General features: G+C 50.7%; 2 protein-coding genes across 7 annotated transcripts; both read right to left on the bottom strand.

Annotated features, from left to right (window-relative positions):
• Window positions 1-241: 241 nt before the first annotated feature.
• Window positions 242-16,643, bottom strand: Dph1 (diphthamide biosynthesis 1). Of its 6 annotated transcripts, XM_015500997.2 has the most exons (13): window positions 16,519-16,594; window positions 14,113-14,265; window positions 13,930-13,993; window positions 12,265-12,386; window positions 11,699-11,856; window positions 11,450-11,571; window positions 9,437-9,505; window positions 8,935-9,091; window positions 8,703-8,803; window positions 8,368-8,446; window positions 7,580-7,720; window positions 7,298-7,402; window positions 6,185-6,717 (listed from the first exon to the last, which is right to left on the bottom strand). In XM_015500997.2, the coding sequence occupies exons 1-12, from the start codon at window positions 16,580-16,582 to the stop codon at window positions 7,316-7,318; spliced, it is 1,317 nt and encodes a 438-aa protein (XP_015356483.1). In that variant the 5' UTR covers window positions 16,583-16,594; the 3' UTR covers window positions 6,185-6,717; window positions 7,298-7,315. The 6 variants fall into 6 exon arrangements, with proteins under 6 accessions (XP_048648989.1, XP_048648994.1, XP_048648977.1 ...); XM_048793032.1 differs by lacking the exons at window positions 6,185-6,717; window positions 7,298-7,402; window positions 16,519-16,594 and adding exons at window positions 242-506; window positions 14,364-14,486 and having other exon boundaries at window positions 7,552-7,720; XM_048793037.1 differs by lacking the exons at window positions 6,185-6,717; window positions 7,298-7,402; window positions 16,519-16,594 and adding exons at window positions 242-506; window positions 14,364-14,486 and having other exon boundaries at window positions 7,552-7,720; window positions 14,088-14,265.
• On the bottom strand, window positions 5,895-7,216 carry Ovca2 (OVCA2 serine hydrolase domain containing). The gene is made up of 2 exons (XM_015501000.2): window positions 6,943-7,216; window positions 5,895-6,717 (listed from the first exon to the last, which is right to left on the bottom strand). Exons 1-2 carry the CDS (start codon window positions 7,124-7,126, stop codon window positions 6,218-6,220), a joined length of 684 nt encoding a protein of 227 aa, XP_015356486.1. The 5' UTR covers window positions 7,127-7,216; the 3' UTR covers window positions 5,895-6,217.
• Window positions 16,644-17,398: the final 755 nt, after the last annotated feature.

Below are 17,398 nucleotides of genomic sequence, written 5' to 3' on the forward strand. Positions count from 1 at the left end.
CAGACCGCTGCAACGGGGACGCCAGCGAGAGACTGACGGTCACCTGCCCGCTGTCTTGGCTGCGGGTCTCTTGGGACCCCCGCCCCGCCCCACCCCGCATTCTGCCCCGCTGCCCCCTCCCAGTCTGGTCTGGTCGCGTCTGGCTGGTCCCGCTGCGCCCAAGACTTCCCGCCTCTGCGAGCGGAGCTGTCCTCTCAGGACCAGGCGGGGGCGGGGCCGGGGCAAAACCGCCCCGCCCCACCCAGCGACCCCCCCTCCCGTCACCGGAAGTGCCTCCCCACTGGGACATCTTTGACGTCACAGAATCCTGACGTCAGGAGTCGCGTGCCTGTCCGCGAGTGTAGGGGCCAAGAAGGGTGGGAGACATGGGAGAGGAGGAGCAGCAGCGTCCCCAGCCGCGGGCGACTGGGCCACCCTTGCCCGGGCAGTGCGCCGGCACCTTGGCTCTAGACTGCTTACTGCCCGGGCCGCCCTCAGTAACAGTCTCCAGTCACGGCCACCGACGCCTGGCCCCGCCCCAGGACCGCGGAACCGGCCGCCTGCCCACCGCGCCCCAGGACCCCTCAGTGCTTGGGGGTTCCGCAGCCCACGCTCGCAGCCCGCGCTGTCGCTGTCCGTGGTGCTGATCCAGAGCGGGCGCCAGAATCTAGCTGTCCAATTTGGTGTCTGCAGGGGCTGAGACGGGCAGCCGGCCCACAAGCACCCTCGCACAGCCCCCGCGCCAGCCGCCGGCCCGCGCGCCATCCCACGCCCGCACCCACGCCACTGCCCACCCCGCGTCCCCGCAGTGCTGACGTCAGCCAGTCCGAAGCCGCCGTGGTGCCGTCAACGGTGCGCGCCCCGCCCCCGCGTCTCCAGGGCAACCGTGGCTTTCGATTGTTACTGTGGGAACCGGAGGTAACAGTCTACAGCCATGGTCGCCCCGCAGCACGCCCACGCGCCGCACCACAGTGTTCTGCCAGCCAGGGTTCGGGGAGACGCTGAGCAGGAAGAGGCGGGGGCGACGAGCCAAGATTGGTTGTGTCCACGGGGGTAGCAGGAGGTGTGCGCAGGGAGGCGTACTCAGGGAGGCTACTCAGGGAGGCGTACTCCGGGAGGCAAAGGCCGGCCCTGGTGGGGGCGGGGGTGTCTACTGCATATTCACCCAGGCAGAGTGGGAAGCACCATTCGTGGAGAATGTCTGAAAGTCCGCCTCAGTGTTCTGTCCTCCTAGTGGAGGTATCGCTGCAGAGGGACGGCAAGAGAAGGGGGTAATTCTAGGATATGGATTCTTTTCTCCTTAGTGGGAGGGAGGCTGCTGGGACCTGGAGGCATAGAAGAATGCTGTTTGCTTGCTGGGACTTCAGTGGGTAGACAGTGAAAGTTTTCTTAAATACGCCACACCATTCTTCCAGGAACTCCTAGTTGAACAGGCAGAGGGCAAAGAATAAAACTTTGAGCGGGTGTGGTGGCTCACGCCTGTAATACCAGCGACTTAGGAAGATGAAGCAGGAGGATCACTAGTGCAAGGTCGGCCTCACCAAGTTAGCAACTTGGAGACCCTGTCTAAAACTAAAAAGAAAAGAAAAGAAAAGCAGCTGCTGGAGTGAAGCTCAGTGCCCCTGGGATCCTCGGGTTCAATTCCTGGCATAGAAAGAAAGAAAAGGGAGGGAGGGAGAGAGGGAGGCAAGGAAAGAAACCCTTGAATCCATTTCCTAATGGAGCCACAACCTCTGCTCACTCCCTTCCCCAACTTTTTCAGGAGCCACGGGGGCTATTAAAGTGGAGGGACCTGGGCTGAGTGTTGTGGCTCACTGGTGGAGCGCTGACCTAGCACGTGCGAAGCACTGGGTTCAATCCTTAGCACTACATAAAAAATAAATGGGTGAAGTAAAGGTATTGTGTCCATCTACAACTAAACACACACACACACACACACACACACACACACACGGAGGGAGACCTGGTTTCTAAAAGCATTGTCTGAATGTATCAGCATTCTCAATTCAGGCTATCTCTAGGCACTGAATTCCAATTTCAGAGGTTCTCAAATTCACCAAAAAGAATTGTATCACAGGAAGAAGTTCTATTGTGCCAGTGAAGTGTGAACAGTGACTTTCTCACAAACATTACTGTGTGTGTGTCACCTGTCACTGCCAGTATCACCCACTGCAGAGGCTGGCTGAGGTGCAGGACTTCACTAGGGATGGTATTAGGAATATTAATGCAACCCAACTCCACCACCTAATAACCCAATTTTTCTTCACCTCTCCACACACTTCATCCTTTCCTAAATTATTTCTAAGACAGCTGGTGCTTGCTTCCCTGATAACCAACACCCTACTGAACCCTGAGGTCCCAGATTAAAAGGCATTTGATTCCAGTGAACATCTGGGGGCAAACAGAAGTTTGTGCACACAGGAGTAGTGCATCTGGAAGGTCCAACACAGCTTCAAGTGGTTAAGTGACCACGTTCTACTTCTGACCCTTCTGTAAAGTGGAACAATAATCCCTCTTTGAGGTGTATTTTAAGGATCAAACAGAAATAGAAAAAATGTTTTTGTTTTAATACTGGGGATTGAACCCCATGGCACTCTACCACTCAGCTACATCTTCTGCCCTTTTTTCTTTTAGTTATTATTATTATTTTTTTAGTGAAGTTGGACGCAATACCTTTATTTTATTTATTTATTTTTATGTGATGCTGAGGATCGAACCCAAGGCCTATGCATGCTAGGCAAGTGCTCCACCTCTGAGCCACAACCCCAGCCCTTTCTATCCTTTTAAAACAGGGTTTACAAAGTTGACCATGCTGGCCTTGAACTTGTGATCCTCCTGCCTCAGGCCCCAGAGTAACCAGGATACAGGTGTGTCACTGTGCCTGGCTTTTATTTTTTAGGGTGTTAAAGTTAGAATGCAGGGCCTTGTAAATGCTAAGCTGAGCTATACCTTCCACCCTGGAATTGAGAAATCTTTGCAAACCACAGAATACCATTTCAGTCTTAAGCATTTTTATTTGGCTATTACATGTTTATAAGGGGGTGGTGTTGGGAGGAGACACCAGCTCTGGTTAGTTAGGCAGAACCTTCTTGTGCAGATGTTCTGGGACTGGGGCTATTGAGGGGCTCTCCATAGCTTTGGGAATCCAAGGCTTAGTAGGAGGTAGAGAAAAAAGATGTCCTGGTTTAAATCCCCAGTACCATACAAAAGAAGGAAGAGAGAGAATTATGGAAGGAAAATAAATGGTAGGGATATTCTGAATTAAGGCAAAGTCTTTCATAGTTAAACTCATCTGAAAGATGTGACCAGAGAGGAAAAACCAGAGGACTGATTGTGGAATGATAGAGTTGTTTGGTATCTTACAAATCATTTAGTGTGTCTCCCAAAATATTTTATGGATTGAGATGCTGAGGCCCACAATAGGACTTAGTACTAAGGGGTGGCCTCTCTGCTCATCTTCTGCAATACAGCAGAGAAAACAATGACTAAAGCCATGTGCAGTGGTATGTGCCTGTAGTGCCACTACAGGCCTAGCAGAAGGAGGCTGAGACAGGAAGATCACTTGGGTCCAGGAGTCGGGAAGTCAGCCTGGCAACAGAATGAGGCCCTATTTCAAAAAAAATACACCTAGTGGCTTGGGAGGCTGAGGCAAGAGGACTACAAGTTCAAAGCCAGTCTCAGCAACTTAGCAAGGCCCTAAGAATTTAGGGAGACCCTGCTCAAAATTAAAAATAAAAAGAGGTGGGGAGTGGTTCAGTGGTCAAGTGCCCCTGAATTCAATCCCTGGTACAAAAAAAAAAAAAAAAAATCAACAACAAAAAAATAATGGACAAGAATGTTTGAGTTTTTAGAACTGAATGCAGCCTTGGGTGAGATACTTAGCTTCTCTGTGCCTTTCTCCTCAATTACAAAATTAGTTTAACAATAGTACTTACCTGGTGAAGTCATGAGATTAAATTAGGCAACAAAGGAGGGCTGAGGGTGTAACTCAGTGACAGAGCTCAGGATCCTAATGTACAAGGCTCTTGGTTCAACCCCTAGCACCAAAAATAAGTGAATAAAGTAGGCAACATTAAAGTTTCTGCTTGTCGGTGTCTGGCATAGTTAGTACTCAATAAATGTTATGCTTATTTTTATCCTGTGGACCTCATCTGCCTTAGGTATAAATTGAAAATGTATATCACTGATTCTTCTGGGGAATTTGCTTCCTCTTTTCCTCTGTGAGTTGCATGAGAACATTAGGGACCTTTTTCTAATGCCCATACTTAGCAGACTTTTACTCTACCCGCTAAAGCAGGGTTTTCAAATGATACCTCCATGGAATGTCCAGGCATAGTTTGTCAAGATGAAGATTCCAGGGTCCCAGTGATTCTGAAAGTAGGTTCAAAGTTGGCCCCAGGAATTCCAAGTTTTAACAGATGCTTGACACAAGGAGTCTATAGATTCTGTGCAATGGGTGGGGGAACCCCTTAAAATTCTCATTTCCGGAGAACATAAAAGCTAACATATCCCATTTGTTAGTGGACCACAGGATATCTACTAACTTTTACATTCTATGATTCTCAAGAAGAATTCATTCTCTTTACATAAGCACTGCTATCCACCTAATTCTGCTCTGTCCTACCTTTCTCCTCCTCTTTTAACTGTAAACCTTGGCTTAAAATTCATTCCTCTGTCCTTTAAACCTCTTGATAATCCCAAGTAGCAGCAGCTGAGGTATGCAAGTCATGATTTTCACCTCTTGGGACCCAGCTAAAAGGGGCATCCTATGATTGCCAGAAGAGTATGAGTCCTAGCTGCAGATTCATCAATTATTTACAGAAAAGCTGGGAATCATAATGGGCCAAATCAAACAGGTAATTCAGTCTGTTTCAGTGTCTTCCTTTTGCCAAGGGAGCAATCCCTTTAAAATAAGAGCAAGGCAGAAAGGCCAACTCCCCACTTCTCCCAAGACGTGAACATTTCCATTAAACTGGGTCTCTGGGACAGGTAAGTTTTTGTTTTGGTACTGGGGATTCTATCACTAAGTTATTATCTCTAGCACCTTTTTAAGACAGTCTGGCCTCAGCCTTCCAAGTCACTGGCATTACAGGAGTGTACCACCACGCCTGACTAGGTAATTTATTTTTATCTTTGACAGTTTTGGGCTGTAGTGAGGAACCTAGAACTTTGAGTATCTTAAGGGATGTTAGTATAATTGTCAGAAGGATAAAGTTGAATTCCTGTGTTGTATCCACTATCCTTAATCCCTGTTCAACTATTAAACTCCCTGGGAGACACTGTGGCTGAGGATAGGACCTGTTGAGACATTCTACAAAAAGAACTGACTTGTCTTGTAACGGGAGACATCATGAAGCAGAAGGGAGAAGGTAGGTAGGGTACTGGAAATGGGAAGAAAATGGCTAGAGTGGGGACTCCCAAGAGCAAACCAGTTGGGATACTTATGCCTTGGCTGTAGTCACAACATAAATGATAATTAGCATCATCAATTATGAATAGCATCAATCTCAGGAACCTACAGATGGGTTCATCTTAGGAAGAGGAAGTTTATTCTGTGCTGTCTGGCCTCTGCCCAAGGTCTGGTACCATACCCGTCTTCAAGCTCACAGTTCAGAAGGGCTAGGGCAGTTATGGAAGAGATGGCAGAAAACATAGCTAGGGACTGAGGGAAGACCAACAATTTTTAGGAATCAGGATGGAGGTATCAGGATCTCTTCCAAAATTTCTCAGATGTAAATTCTTCTAATTCACTCACCAATGCCTCCTTTCCTTCCACCAAAAACATATGACTGTACATGTGCCCCAGCCTGTCTTAGGGCTCATGACAGGAAATACTACCGTCCTTGGTTCTGCTGGGGAGGTTGTGTGAATGGCTAAACTTCAATTGTAAAAAAAAAAAAAAAAAAAAAAGATGCTTAAAATCCAAACCACTGCTTTATTGTGTGGCACTCAACACTGGTGCCCACCCTGTTTTTCTCAAGTTATCCTCTCATCCAGGGCTTTCTGGCCTTTTGAATATCAAAATCCAGTATGGTGTCTTGTTTCCCTTTCTCCGGTGCAGGGGAGGGTTCATACAGAGGCCTGAGAACTGACAGTTCTTTCTTTAAGTGGTCATGGTGAGGAGCATGTTAGCACAGTGGAGGTCCCAGGGTGGGAGAAATAATGGGGAGAGCATAGGTTACAGAGGCTGCCCCAAGAGCAGGTGGGAAATGTAAGGGCAGAGGCATTTATTGAGCTTTCACCCTGCAAACTGGTCCAAGAATTTAAGGTAGGCCTGGCGCTGGGATGCAGCTGCTGGAATGAAGTGGCCACCAGAGTGAGTGAGGGTGATGGCTCCAGGGAACTGGTTAGCCAGCTGTACACTCTCCTGAGAGGGGATGACACGATCAGTGTCCCCGAAAACATGAAGTGAAGGCATTGACAAACTGCTCTGCAGGATGGGTTCCTTGAGGCCATGGCCCCTGGGACAGAAACCAGATACGAGGATGATAAATCGGGGCAAAGGGAAGCGCAGGTCTCCTGCTTGGCCCAGGGCACACACAAGGGCTGCTAGTGCAGCCCCCTGGCTGAACCCAAGAAGTCCGTCAAAAGGCCCCAGCTTGCTCAGTGCCTGTGCCACCGTTTCCAGAGATTCCTCCAGACCTCTGCACACCGTGGGCTCTTCCAGTGCGGAGAAAACGTTTGCCTCCTCTTCGGAAAACCACCAGCCTCGAGGCTGCTCCTCAGGAGGGCAGGAACCTACGGGCATAATGGGGAGGAGAATGGAATTAGGGCAACGGGGAGGGGAGTGAGGAAGGAAGGGAGGGTATGGAAATAAATAACAGGGAAAGATGTGACTAAGGAGAGAGCGACGGTGGAGACCGAAGGAAGGGGAGGGAACAGGGAAGGGGCATACGGAAAGGGGTTAAGGGGACCAGGCAAAAAGACCCTGTGAGGGCATTTCCGGAGCTGAGCTCGGCTCACCGGAGTCTGGCCCCCCGCCCTCGGGGCCCTCCGCGTCGGTGACCGGGTGCGGGCCGCTGAGGCACACGAGCTCGGCGCGGCCCCGGAGCGCCTTCCTCAGCGCTCCAGTCTTCTCTCGAAAGCCCCGCTCGCTCTGCCGGAAGCCCGCCAAGCACAAGACCCGTAAGGGTTGCCGACTGGCCATGCTGCTCGGCAGTGGGCCATAGGAACACCGGAAGTAGGTTTTCCCCGAGCGGAAGTAGAATACGCGAGGGGGCGGGACCAAATGGCTACACCACCCTGAAGGCCGGTCTCGGAGAGCGCGGCTCCCATGACAACAGAGATGAGTGGGGCGCGGCCAAAGTAGGGCGGATACCTGGGAACCAGGGGCGTCTCAAGGAGCCAGGGACGCCACCCCGTCTCTGCAGCTGCACCCCTCGCAATCTGAGGCTGGAGAGGGGAGCGTGGACACCTCCTGCACCTAAGGTTGCAGACTTAGATCAGAGTCTCGCTTCTACCACAACCTCCACCCCGCGCCGGTGCATTTCCCATCGTGGCCACGTGGCGGCGGCCTCGGCTCACGGTACCAGGAAGGGGGCCTGAGCCAAGGCCGCGCCTAAAGGCTTGCACTCTTCCCTCCTTGAAGTCCTGGCCTTACCTTCCCCGAAGCTGAGCGGCTGGGGCCTTGGGAGTTTAGGTCTGGCTGGTGATTCACTGTCCAAAGCCCCAAGGAGTTGCCAGCGTAGAAGTCCATGGGGTAGGGCTGCTGCCAGGAAATGTTCCTGAGGGCCACGGCTGCCTAGTGAAGGAAAACCAGACAATAACATTTGCTGATATTTTTCTGCTCCTGGATCATTAAATCACTCCTCACGACAGCATAGGAAGGGTGTATTATTCCCATACTGTAGAAAGGAAATATGAGGCTCAGAGTGGTTAAGGAACGTGTCAAAGGTCACACAACAAGGACTGCTAAGCAATTCAAGAGTGTCTGAACGACCACTGGTAAAGCACTTGCCCAGCATGCATGAGGCACTGGGTTCAATTCCTGACACCACATAAAAATAAAAACAAATAAAATAAAGGTATTGTGTCCATCTACAACTAAGAAAAATATCTTAAAAAAAGAGTGCCTTGGGCTGGGGATGTGGCTCAAGCGGTAGTGCGCTCGCCTGGCATGCGTGCGGCCCGGGTTCGATCCTCAGCACCACATACAAACAAAGATGTTGTGTCCGCCAAAAACTAAAAAATAAATATTAAAATTCTCTCTCTCTCTCTCATTTTCTCTTTAAAAAAAAAAAAAAAAAAAAAGAGTGCCTGACTTCAGAACCTATGAACTATTGCTGTCCATCCACCCCAATCCAACTTTGAGCCCTCCCTTGACTGAAGAATGTACAAAGTTTTCAAACGCAAGTTTTTCTCCCGTAAGTTTTCAAAACCTGGTGTTACCTCATAGGGTGTAAGCAGTGGTTTAGAGAAGGCTGTACCCCAATCAATGGAGAGGCGTGGACACGCCACCTGCACCCACCTGGGAAGAGAAGCCAAGTTACACTTAGACGGGAAGCATGCTGAAGAACATGATTGTCCCCAATATACCCAACAGTCAATAGGGTTTATTAATCCTAATGTAAAGATTCACCTACCACTATTTAGATGCTGGATACTATTGCTTATTTTCTCCTATTTCCTCCATTGACTATAAACTTTCTGAGGGAAACTCATTTGTAATAGTATTCTAAGTTTGGCCCCGAGGAGGGCCAGGTAGGTAAGGTAGGGAAACTTACACATCTACCTCAGGAAGTAGGTTGAGCTTGCTGGGGAATATCTCAGACAGCAGCAGCCTCACAAAAGGAAGTCCCAAGGCTTGGAGTTGAGATTCCAAGTACTGTTGGGAGAGGATGGCTGAGTTGGGGTACCCATGATCAAGCAGTCAAAGCTGACTCCCTGGGCCTATAGATTTTCCCACATGGGTTTCCAGTCAGTCCCTCCTCAAGAGGCCACCCTAAGCCCTCTTACCTCCAAGATCTTAGGACTGCCTTGGCGGCCCAAAGTGCCCAGAATAAGGCCCCAAGATTTGGCGGAGAGGGCAGTGGCTATGGCTTCCTGCCGAGTGGTCTGCATGCACTGGTGGTCGTAGTGCTCTCTGGATAGGACTTTGCTGTATGGGTCATACCTGTAAAAGAAGCTTGCCAGAATTACTGTGACAGCCACTCCCAGGATTCCTGCTATTTACATGGCTCCCAACTCAGGCCCCAGACAGAACACGGATTGTCACTGGGACAATCAGTCCCATAGCTGGAGCACGCAAGGGATGGGGAGTATTTTAGGATCTCAGTGTGAATCCTGGGCGGGCAAGAGCAGCCCTGGGTCTAATGCCAGATGAAGGACCCAAGTGCCTCAGACCCTTAGGACTGAGGCTGGTAAGTGGCTAAGGAATAAGGAAAATTTGTCCCCTTGAGGGCCTCAGGGACAGAGAATTTCACCCCTCAATAACTAGTCAGCCCAGCCCAGCACATACCGGTAAGCAGGGACATTGGGGTTGGCAATCATGACAGACTCCAGATGGAAGCGGCCATCTCCAAGATACCTATGGGGTGGAAAAGGCTGTAAGTGTGGCATGGCGTAGCAGGAGAGGCACTCTGGCTTAGAAGCACAGGCCTGAATTCTCAGCTAGCTGTTCATGCAGCTATATATAAACTAGACAAGTCGTCATTTTACCTCTTGGGGCCTTGGTTTTCTCTCATGTAAAATAAGAAGCTTGACGTGGACAGCTGTAAGACCATGATATATAATGTAGAATCAAGAACTGCTCTACCCCAGCCTTCGGAGGAAGAGTAAAAAAGCAGCAGAGGACATGGCAAGGATTCCCGGGCTCTAGACAGCCTAATTTGGAAGCAGAGGGACAGATTCTCCCTGACCAAGCTCAATACAGATGTGGAAAGTAGTGACCAGGGAGTCACATAGGCTATACATGAGATTCCAGAATATACACTGGCTCCTCTGCCCAGACCAGCTCTTGGGTCTAGTACTGAGTGGTAGTAACAGCTATTATTTCTTGGATTTGTGATTTCTGTGCTCTAGGCCTGGACTAAGTGCCTGATGTGTATGAGCTCACTCAGTTCTATCAAACAATCTTCTAAGATAACTACAGTGTCTGCATTTAACAGAACATATAACTGAGGTTCAAGGGTGTTAAGACACTTGCCCAAAGTGATACAGCTCGTAAGCGATGTCTCTGAGACTTAATACCAGGTATAACCACAGGCTGTACCAAGCATGCCCTAGAAGATGCTGTCCAACAGTACCTTCCTAGGCCATGGAGATTCCCAGAGCATGGAAGAAAACAGGCCATGGCAGTGATTCTCTCCTTCTTGGAGACCATACCTCATTTTGGTAACTGGTTGACACTGAGAGTGTCCCTCCCTCAACACACATCTTGAAGCCCCCAAGGGTAGGCATCTATCAGCTCAGAGTTATACAGGCCCAGGCACAAGAGTAATGCCCCTCAGGAAGCAGGACTGCCAGGTCTGAGCTGGGAAAGGCCTGAATGTGGACCTGTCTATGGATATGGGTGTCCTGTGTGCATGCAGCAGGCCTGTGGGACAAGCATCCAACACAAGGGTGGGGCTGAGTCAGAGAGTGCCCCTCCCTCCTTCTCCGCCATTAGCTAGGAAACAGGGTTCCCCTCCCCAGTCCCAGCCCGGGAAGCTGTCGGCTCTGAGGCTGGCTGCATTCACACAACATTAAGCATTTCCATTACCTAAAATAATTAGGCAGCAGGAGACATGCTGCTCCTGCTTGTTAGCTGTCCGGATGCTAAATTAATGGGGCTGCAGCCTGGGTGTGCCCATCCATCTTCTCCAATTATATTGCCACCATTTCTAGCCCACCCTCCTCCCCCTATCAGACCCTCTGATTCTTGTCCCCCCTCAGGCATAGCCTTCAGCAGTGGAGAGGGACAGAAAACATGAAGGCTATAGCATCCCTATTTGGTCCCATCTTGCAGAGTGACCTTGGGCACACAGGTAAGGAGCTTTAGACCCAGTTTCCTTTTCCTATATGATGAACCTTCCTGGGTACAAGTCTTCATACACACACACACACACACACACACACACACAAATATATATATGTATGTGTGTGTATATATATATATAGTAGATGAACATAATACCTTTGTTTATTTATTTATTTAGGGTACCAGGGATTGAACTCAGGGGCACTTTGATCACTGAGCCACATCCCCAGCCCTATTTTGTATTTTACTTAGAGACAGGGTCTCACTAAGTTGCTTAGCGCCTTGCCACTGCTGAGGCTGGCTTTGAACTCGAGATCCTCCCGTCTCAGCCTCCCTAGCCACTGGGATTATAGATGTGCCCCACCATGCCTGGCTATTTATTTTATGTGGTGCTGAGGATGGAAACCAGTGCCTCACACGTGCTAGGCAAGTGTTCTATCACTGAGTTACAACTCCAGCCCCACCTGGGTACACTTCTAATGTCTCTATGATATGGCCCCCAGTTTTACTTACACAATGGCTTCCACCTCCTTTGGCAGTCGGGGGGATGTACAGCCCAGAATCTCCCCAGGGGACAGGGGTTTGCACTGTGGGACAGTCATACGATATTCAGCTTTCAATTCCTGGGCAGCTGACTGTAGGGATGAGGGAAGAAAGCAAGTGGCTAGGGAAGGAGCCAGGGCACCTGGCATGGAGATCCAGAAACAGCCTAGAGAGTGGCTGTCTGTCCCACAGGATGCTGGGGACCTTTGTCCCACTTACCTGCAAAGTTGATACAAACTGAATGGTGCTGACCAGGGCAAGGGCACTGGCTGGGGGAAAGGTGAGGCGGATAGAGTCCAGGAAGTGGGTAGTGTCTATCCGGATGTCCACAAAGACATACAGTACCCGGAAGTCTTGGATAGAGGTGTCCATGGGAACTGAGGGTAAAGAGTTCAGGAAACTGTTTGAAAAGCAGGAAGGACAGAGAACCTGGCCTGGTCCCTGGTTTCTAAGCAGCCAGGACCAGGGTTTCAGCCTGGGAGAATTGAGAGGAAAGGGAAGGAAGGGGTCACAGGTCCCCTAGAAGCTCCTTCTCTGTCACTCAGCTGGGGGCCCAGCCTGCTCTACCACCAAGAGCCTTTCAAACACCCGCATCTGGGACAGCAGCATGGTTTCCAAGGCAACCATAACCAAAGGAAAGATCCACCTGCAGAGCAGGAAGGCCAAGGCCATCCCAGAAAGTAGGAGGGTCCTCATGACTGCAAGTGGGACAAGAAGGTACTGTGCTGGAGATCAGTGTGGATCTGGCCTCCCTGCCAGTGTCCAGGTTTCTTGCCCTGTTATACCAAGGCAGCTGTGGCCATAGTGCACCAAGAAGTCAGCTCCCAGGGCTCTTGCAGTAAAGTCATCCACACAGCAAGCTCCATAGGTGACATCACCCATCACCATCACTTCGGCCTCTGTGAACCTGTAGGGGTAAGGGTGAGGAACAATGAGGCAGTGACACAAAGAATAAGGTAGGGGAGAGTCCTAACTCTGTGGAGGTGTCCCAGGGCCCAGCTCCTCTCTCCCCACCTCTTTCAATTCCTTGGTTTGGCAGCTGCCACTTCTGCCAACAAAGAGTAGGAGGGGCACAGCTGCCACCTCCCTCAGCCCTGGCAGCAGCTCCTGGAACAGTTGTTGCATGAGATGTCTCTGCAGCACCCTGACTCCTCTGCCTGAGCTCAGACTGCAAGAGGGACCCCCAGTCCCCAGCTGATCATGCATGGAATCCAACACGGACCCCTGAAGTCCTGGCTCATCTCACCCAGGGCTGTGAGCATGTACACACAAAGGTCCCTGCTCCCATGTGGGATACATGGCCCTGGATAGGCTGAGCCTCCCTCTTGCCCAGACCCCTGCTACCTGCCCACCCAGAAGCAAAGCCCTGGGTGCCCAGGAGGGAGGACCCATGCACAACCCCCCCACAGCACATGGCATCGCCCACATGCCTCAGGCATCAGGAAGAGTGGGCTCTGGCCAGCACATTGCCATGGGATCTGTAGGCCTGAATCACTGGCGGGTGGGGAAGACCCTGCACCCACTGAAGTCACCACAGGAAAAAGCAGGAGGCTGAGCTCTTCCCTCAAAGAGTCCCACACCTGGGATGTGGACCATGGATCAGTGACTGGGGTCCCCATTTCCTCCCCCCTCAGCTTTTTCCTCCTGAAGGGCAGTAGGGAAAGCTGAGCTGCTGCCAATCAGCCCCCTACTCCGCCCCCTTCCTCAAATCAGGCTGTGCACAGAAGCAGATTATTCAGCTCCTTAGAATGCAGCCCAGGCTCTGAGTCAGCCAGAGCACTTAATTTTTTATAGATTAAAATGTATGCAAATTGGCCTGAGCCCCAGAGAGCATCCCCAAGGGGCAAGAGGGTGGGAGCAGGGAAGTGGGTCTGCAGCAGCAGGAAGGGGGGACAGGTTGGGGGGAGGGCAGCAGCAGGGAAGTGGGAGGCTCCCAGGACGAGATGACCTCTCCCTTCTTTATTCCCCCTCCTAGTGCCTGTGCTGGTTCCAGATGGCTGAGCACTCATCCCCCCCAAGATGGCTCATTGTATTGAAGAAACTTAAAAAAGGAGGGGGTGGGGGTAGAGGAACTGAATACCTTTCTCAGGAACCTCCCTCCTCCTGCTCCCTGAGAAAAAGATGCCTCCCCAGAGAGACTCCCCTCGGCCCATTTCAGGGTCAGCTTTGAGTAGTCTTAGATTCCTCTACCTCACGATCTAGGACTAGCTCTGAAGAGACTAGAATTAACTTCTTCCTCTTGCTCAAATTGTATAGAGGAGGAGAAAGACAAGTGGGGTTCTCAGCAAGCTGGGAGTTTTGTTTTGGATTGCTCCCTTTGTGTATGTATGACTGTGGGAGGAGAGAGGGAAAGACAGATGTCCAGAAGGGGAAAATGATGTGGACAGCCAGGCTCTAAGGGGCAAGGAAGAATCTTAGCTCAGCTTCATCTCCAGTATCCCAAGCCTCACCTTTCCAAGATATCCACAATGGTGCAGGCGAAGAGGAGGAGGCCTTCAGGCATTTGCAAGGCCACTAAAAGACAGAGCAGAGACATGAGGCAGAGGGCGACAAGAGGCTGCGATGGAGATCCAGCCCCATGTCTGGCCAGGCAACCTTTCTACTCCACCTTAGCTCAATGTGTGGGGGCTCACCCTTCTTGGCCTGGGCTTGTTGAATCCTCCAGATGGTCTTGGGGATCTCAAAGTTATAATTGGAAGGCAGGACTTTAATGGCTGTCTGCAGCTGGGGGTTGTTCAGGATCTCAGGGGGTATCTGATTGGCCAAGCGCCCTCGAGAGGTCCGACCTAGGACAAATATAAGGCCTGAGTTTATGTCTGACCTAGATCATAGCCAGATCCAGCATAGCTGTTAATTCCAAGTTTAAGGCCCAGATTCCACATACCAAGAAAATTGGCCCAGATTTCTTCCCCACTGAATTTATCCTCAAGTAAAGAGACAACCCATTAAACCAGAAGAGCATCTGCAAGTTTCCATGCTGTGAGATTGGGAATCAAAGACTTAAGTTCATGAATGGGGTATGGCTCGCTTCTTCTTTATCTGAGGAGAAAAGAGGCAACACCAGGGGGCTGAGGAGAAAAGGGGGGCCAGTCTGAGTCCACAAAACTATTCCTTGATAGGGAACAAACGCATGGAATGCCCAAGAGCCTATCTAGCCAGGCCAACCAGTCTGAGAAAATGTCCATCCTTCCCCAACCCTGAGAATACTTAGAAGTCTCAAGGTCCTAGATATGAGATCTATAAGTAAACTGTTACTAATTTAAGACTGTGCCAGGTGTGGTGGCACATCACTGTAATCCCAGCTACTCAGGAGGCTGAGACAGGAGGACCACAAATTCAAGGCCAGCCTGGACAATTTAGCAAGGTCTTATCTCAAAGTAAGAAATAAAAAGGGGTGGAGCTGGGCACAGTGGTGCACACACACAGTGGTGCACACCAACAGCTGGGGGGGGAGGGGTGTGTGTGTGTGTGTGTGTGCTAAGACAGGAAGATCGATCGAGTGTTCAAAGCCAGCCTCAGCAAAAGCACAGCACTAAGCAACTTGGTAAGACCCTGTCTCTAAATAAAATAGGGCTGGGGATGTGGCTCAGTGGTTGAGGGCCCCTGAATTCAATCCTCAGTACCCCCCACATCACCCCCCCCACCACACACACACACAAAAAGGGCTGGGGATATAGTTCAGTGGTAAGCACTCATGGATTCAATTCTCAGTACCAAAAAAATAAACAAAAGATTGCCTTCCTGAGTCCCACTGACTATGCCCACAGTGGTTAATTCTCGCACTATTCCCTCTCCTCACTTAAAAGGGAAATAAACAACATAAATTACATTGACTTAAGTTCTCTAGTCTTATTGTTCCTCCTTACTCCCAACACAGGAAAACCAGAAAGAACGCTAGTCAGGACTGTGGAATAACAGGTAAGGACAGAGAAGTGACTTTGCCCTTCAGAGCTAGAAGTCTACCGGGGGCAAAAGAGACCTATACAATAACAAACCCTTAAATAAAGGAGAAAATATTTAGTTCTTTAGTAGGACTGCAGCCCTTATTCTGGACTCATACTCTCTAAAATGTAGTTTAGGGTTGGGGATATAGCTCAGTTGGTAGAGTGCTTGCCTTGCATGCACAACGCCCTGGGTTCAATCCCCAGCATCACTAATAATAATAATAATAAATAAAATGCTGTTTAGTTCAACTCTTGTGCTTCTCTTTGGGAGCCACACAGTTTGGGAATATGAAAAGGCAAGAAACTGATTTCTTCAAAAGTACTTATTGAGCCTGTACTATGTACCAGACCTTCTACTCCAGCCCATATCTGTGCCTTCACCCACTGTGTATGGGGAGTCACAGCAGCTCAGTAAATTCCTTGGCCGGGCAGGAAGGGGCAGAGAGGAACTAGCCTTGCAGGCTGGGGCTGAGATCAGATTTGAATGCTACGACTGTTATGATTTTTCGGTTAGTTATTTCAAAGCTGTGAGCCTCTGGTAGAAATCTCTTCTGACAGGCCCAAGTCTTTGTGATCTTGGGTGGGTAGGCGCCTCCTACTCGTCTTGTTTACATCAATTACAACCTGTAAGACTGAAATCCTGAAAGAAGCTGTATCCCAGTGCCTGAATTTAATACAGTCCTGGCACTCAGTGGACACTCCTTTAGTGCCCAGTGAATGAAACCATGCGCCTCTTCCCAGAAACATTCCTTCAGAGGCCACTTGTGAAATGCCCGCTGCAATCAGCCTGACCCCTTCCCTCCTCCTTGGGTCCGTCTTATTCGTCAATCTAGTGTCCGTCTGCCAGCCAAGGCAGAGGGGTGGTTTCCAACGTGAAGACTACTAGGAGCTTCTAGGAGGGGCTGCTCTCCACCGCGCCCTAGGGCTACGAAAGAAGAGGGGGCCCCTTGAGCTCTGGTGACAGCCGCCCAAAGCGAGTAACAGCGGAAACTTCCGGAACTGGCGAAGAAAAAAGGCCAGGGCTAGTTCTGTCCCTCACTTGGGGGCCCCATCCTGAGAAGCGAGGTCTGGAGGCTGCAGAGTTGCTGCACCCACCTCTGCCACGGCTGTTTCGGCTGCCTGGCTCAGCCGACTCCGACCCGACCAGAGCCGCCATCATGGTCCTGCCCACGTGGGGACCAAAAGACAGCACTAAAAGAACACCGAGGGAGCAGGCAATGCGAACGATCGCCGACCGGCGAACGAGGGGCGGGGATTCCCTCTGGGCGGAGACCACGAAGGAGGAGATAGGGGCGGGGCTATAGTGGGTCCCGTCTCGGGTTCGGAAGGTCAGGACTCAAAGCGTCCAAGTGATCCCAGACCACCGCAGTTGCCCTCTCCCTGCGACCTTGTCCCCCACTCCCCTTCCTGGCCTGGCCCAAAGCTGGCGCGCCCAAATCAGTGCTCCCCTATGTGCCTGCGTGAGTTCTGCAGGCAGAGTTTTACAAAAGGGGACACCTATTGGGTCTCCCTGTGGCTCCTCATTCTTACTCCCCACCTGGCAACGAGTGGTCTGCCAGACGCCGGGTAGCTGTATTCGCATTCCCTTCCTCAAAGGACCCCACTACTCGTGCAGAAGGGAACTAATTCAGGCTGCCAGCCCAGCTCCAAGTTGAGAACCTTGAATGCGTATTTCGGGAGCATCCCTGGTGCCCTTATCACCTCAAGAGATCACCATATGGTAGGTTCACACAGAAGAAGCTGCTGCACTGAGAAAGACCTGGAGCGTTTCCTGGAGCATCTTGAGGATTCCATCGCTTAAACTTTCTGTATCCTTGCCCCTTCCCCCTGTGTAGGCTGCCCCTCAGGCTTAGCTAGCCTTTCTTCTGACCAGTGGCCAAAGATCCTGGGACCCCAAAGAGAAGGCACAGCAACCAATGAGACAGAGTGGACCTTTGGAAGAGCAAAGTGGATTCAGGACTGGACCTCAGCAAAG

Source organism: Marmota marmota, unplaced genomic scaffold (genome assembly GCF_001458135.2).
Source record: "Marmota marmota marmota unplaced genomic scaffold, marMar, whole genome shotgun sequence".
Classification (NCBI taxonomy): Eukaryota; Metazoa; Chordata; class Mammalia; order Rodentia; family Sciuridae; genus Marmota; species Marmota marmota.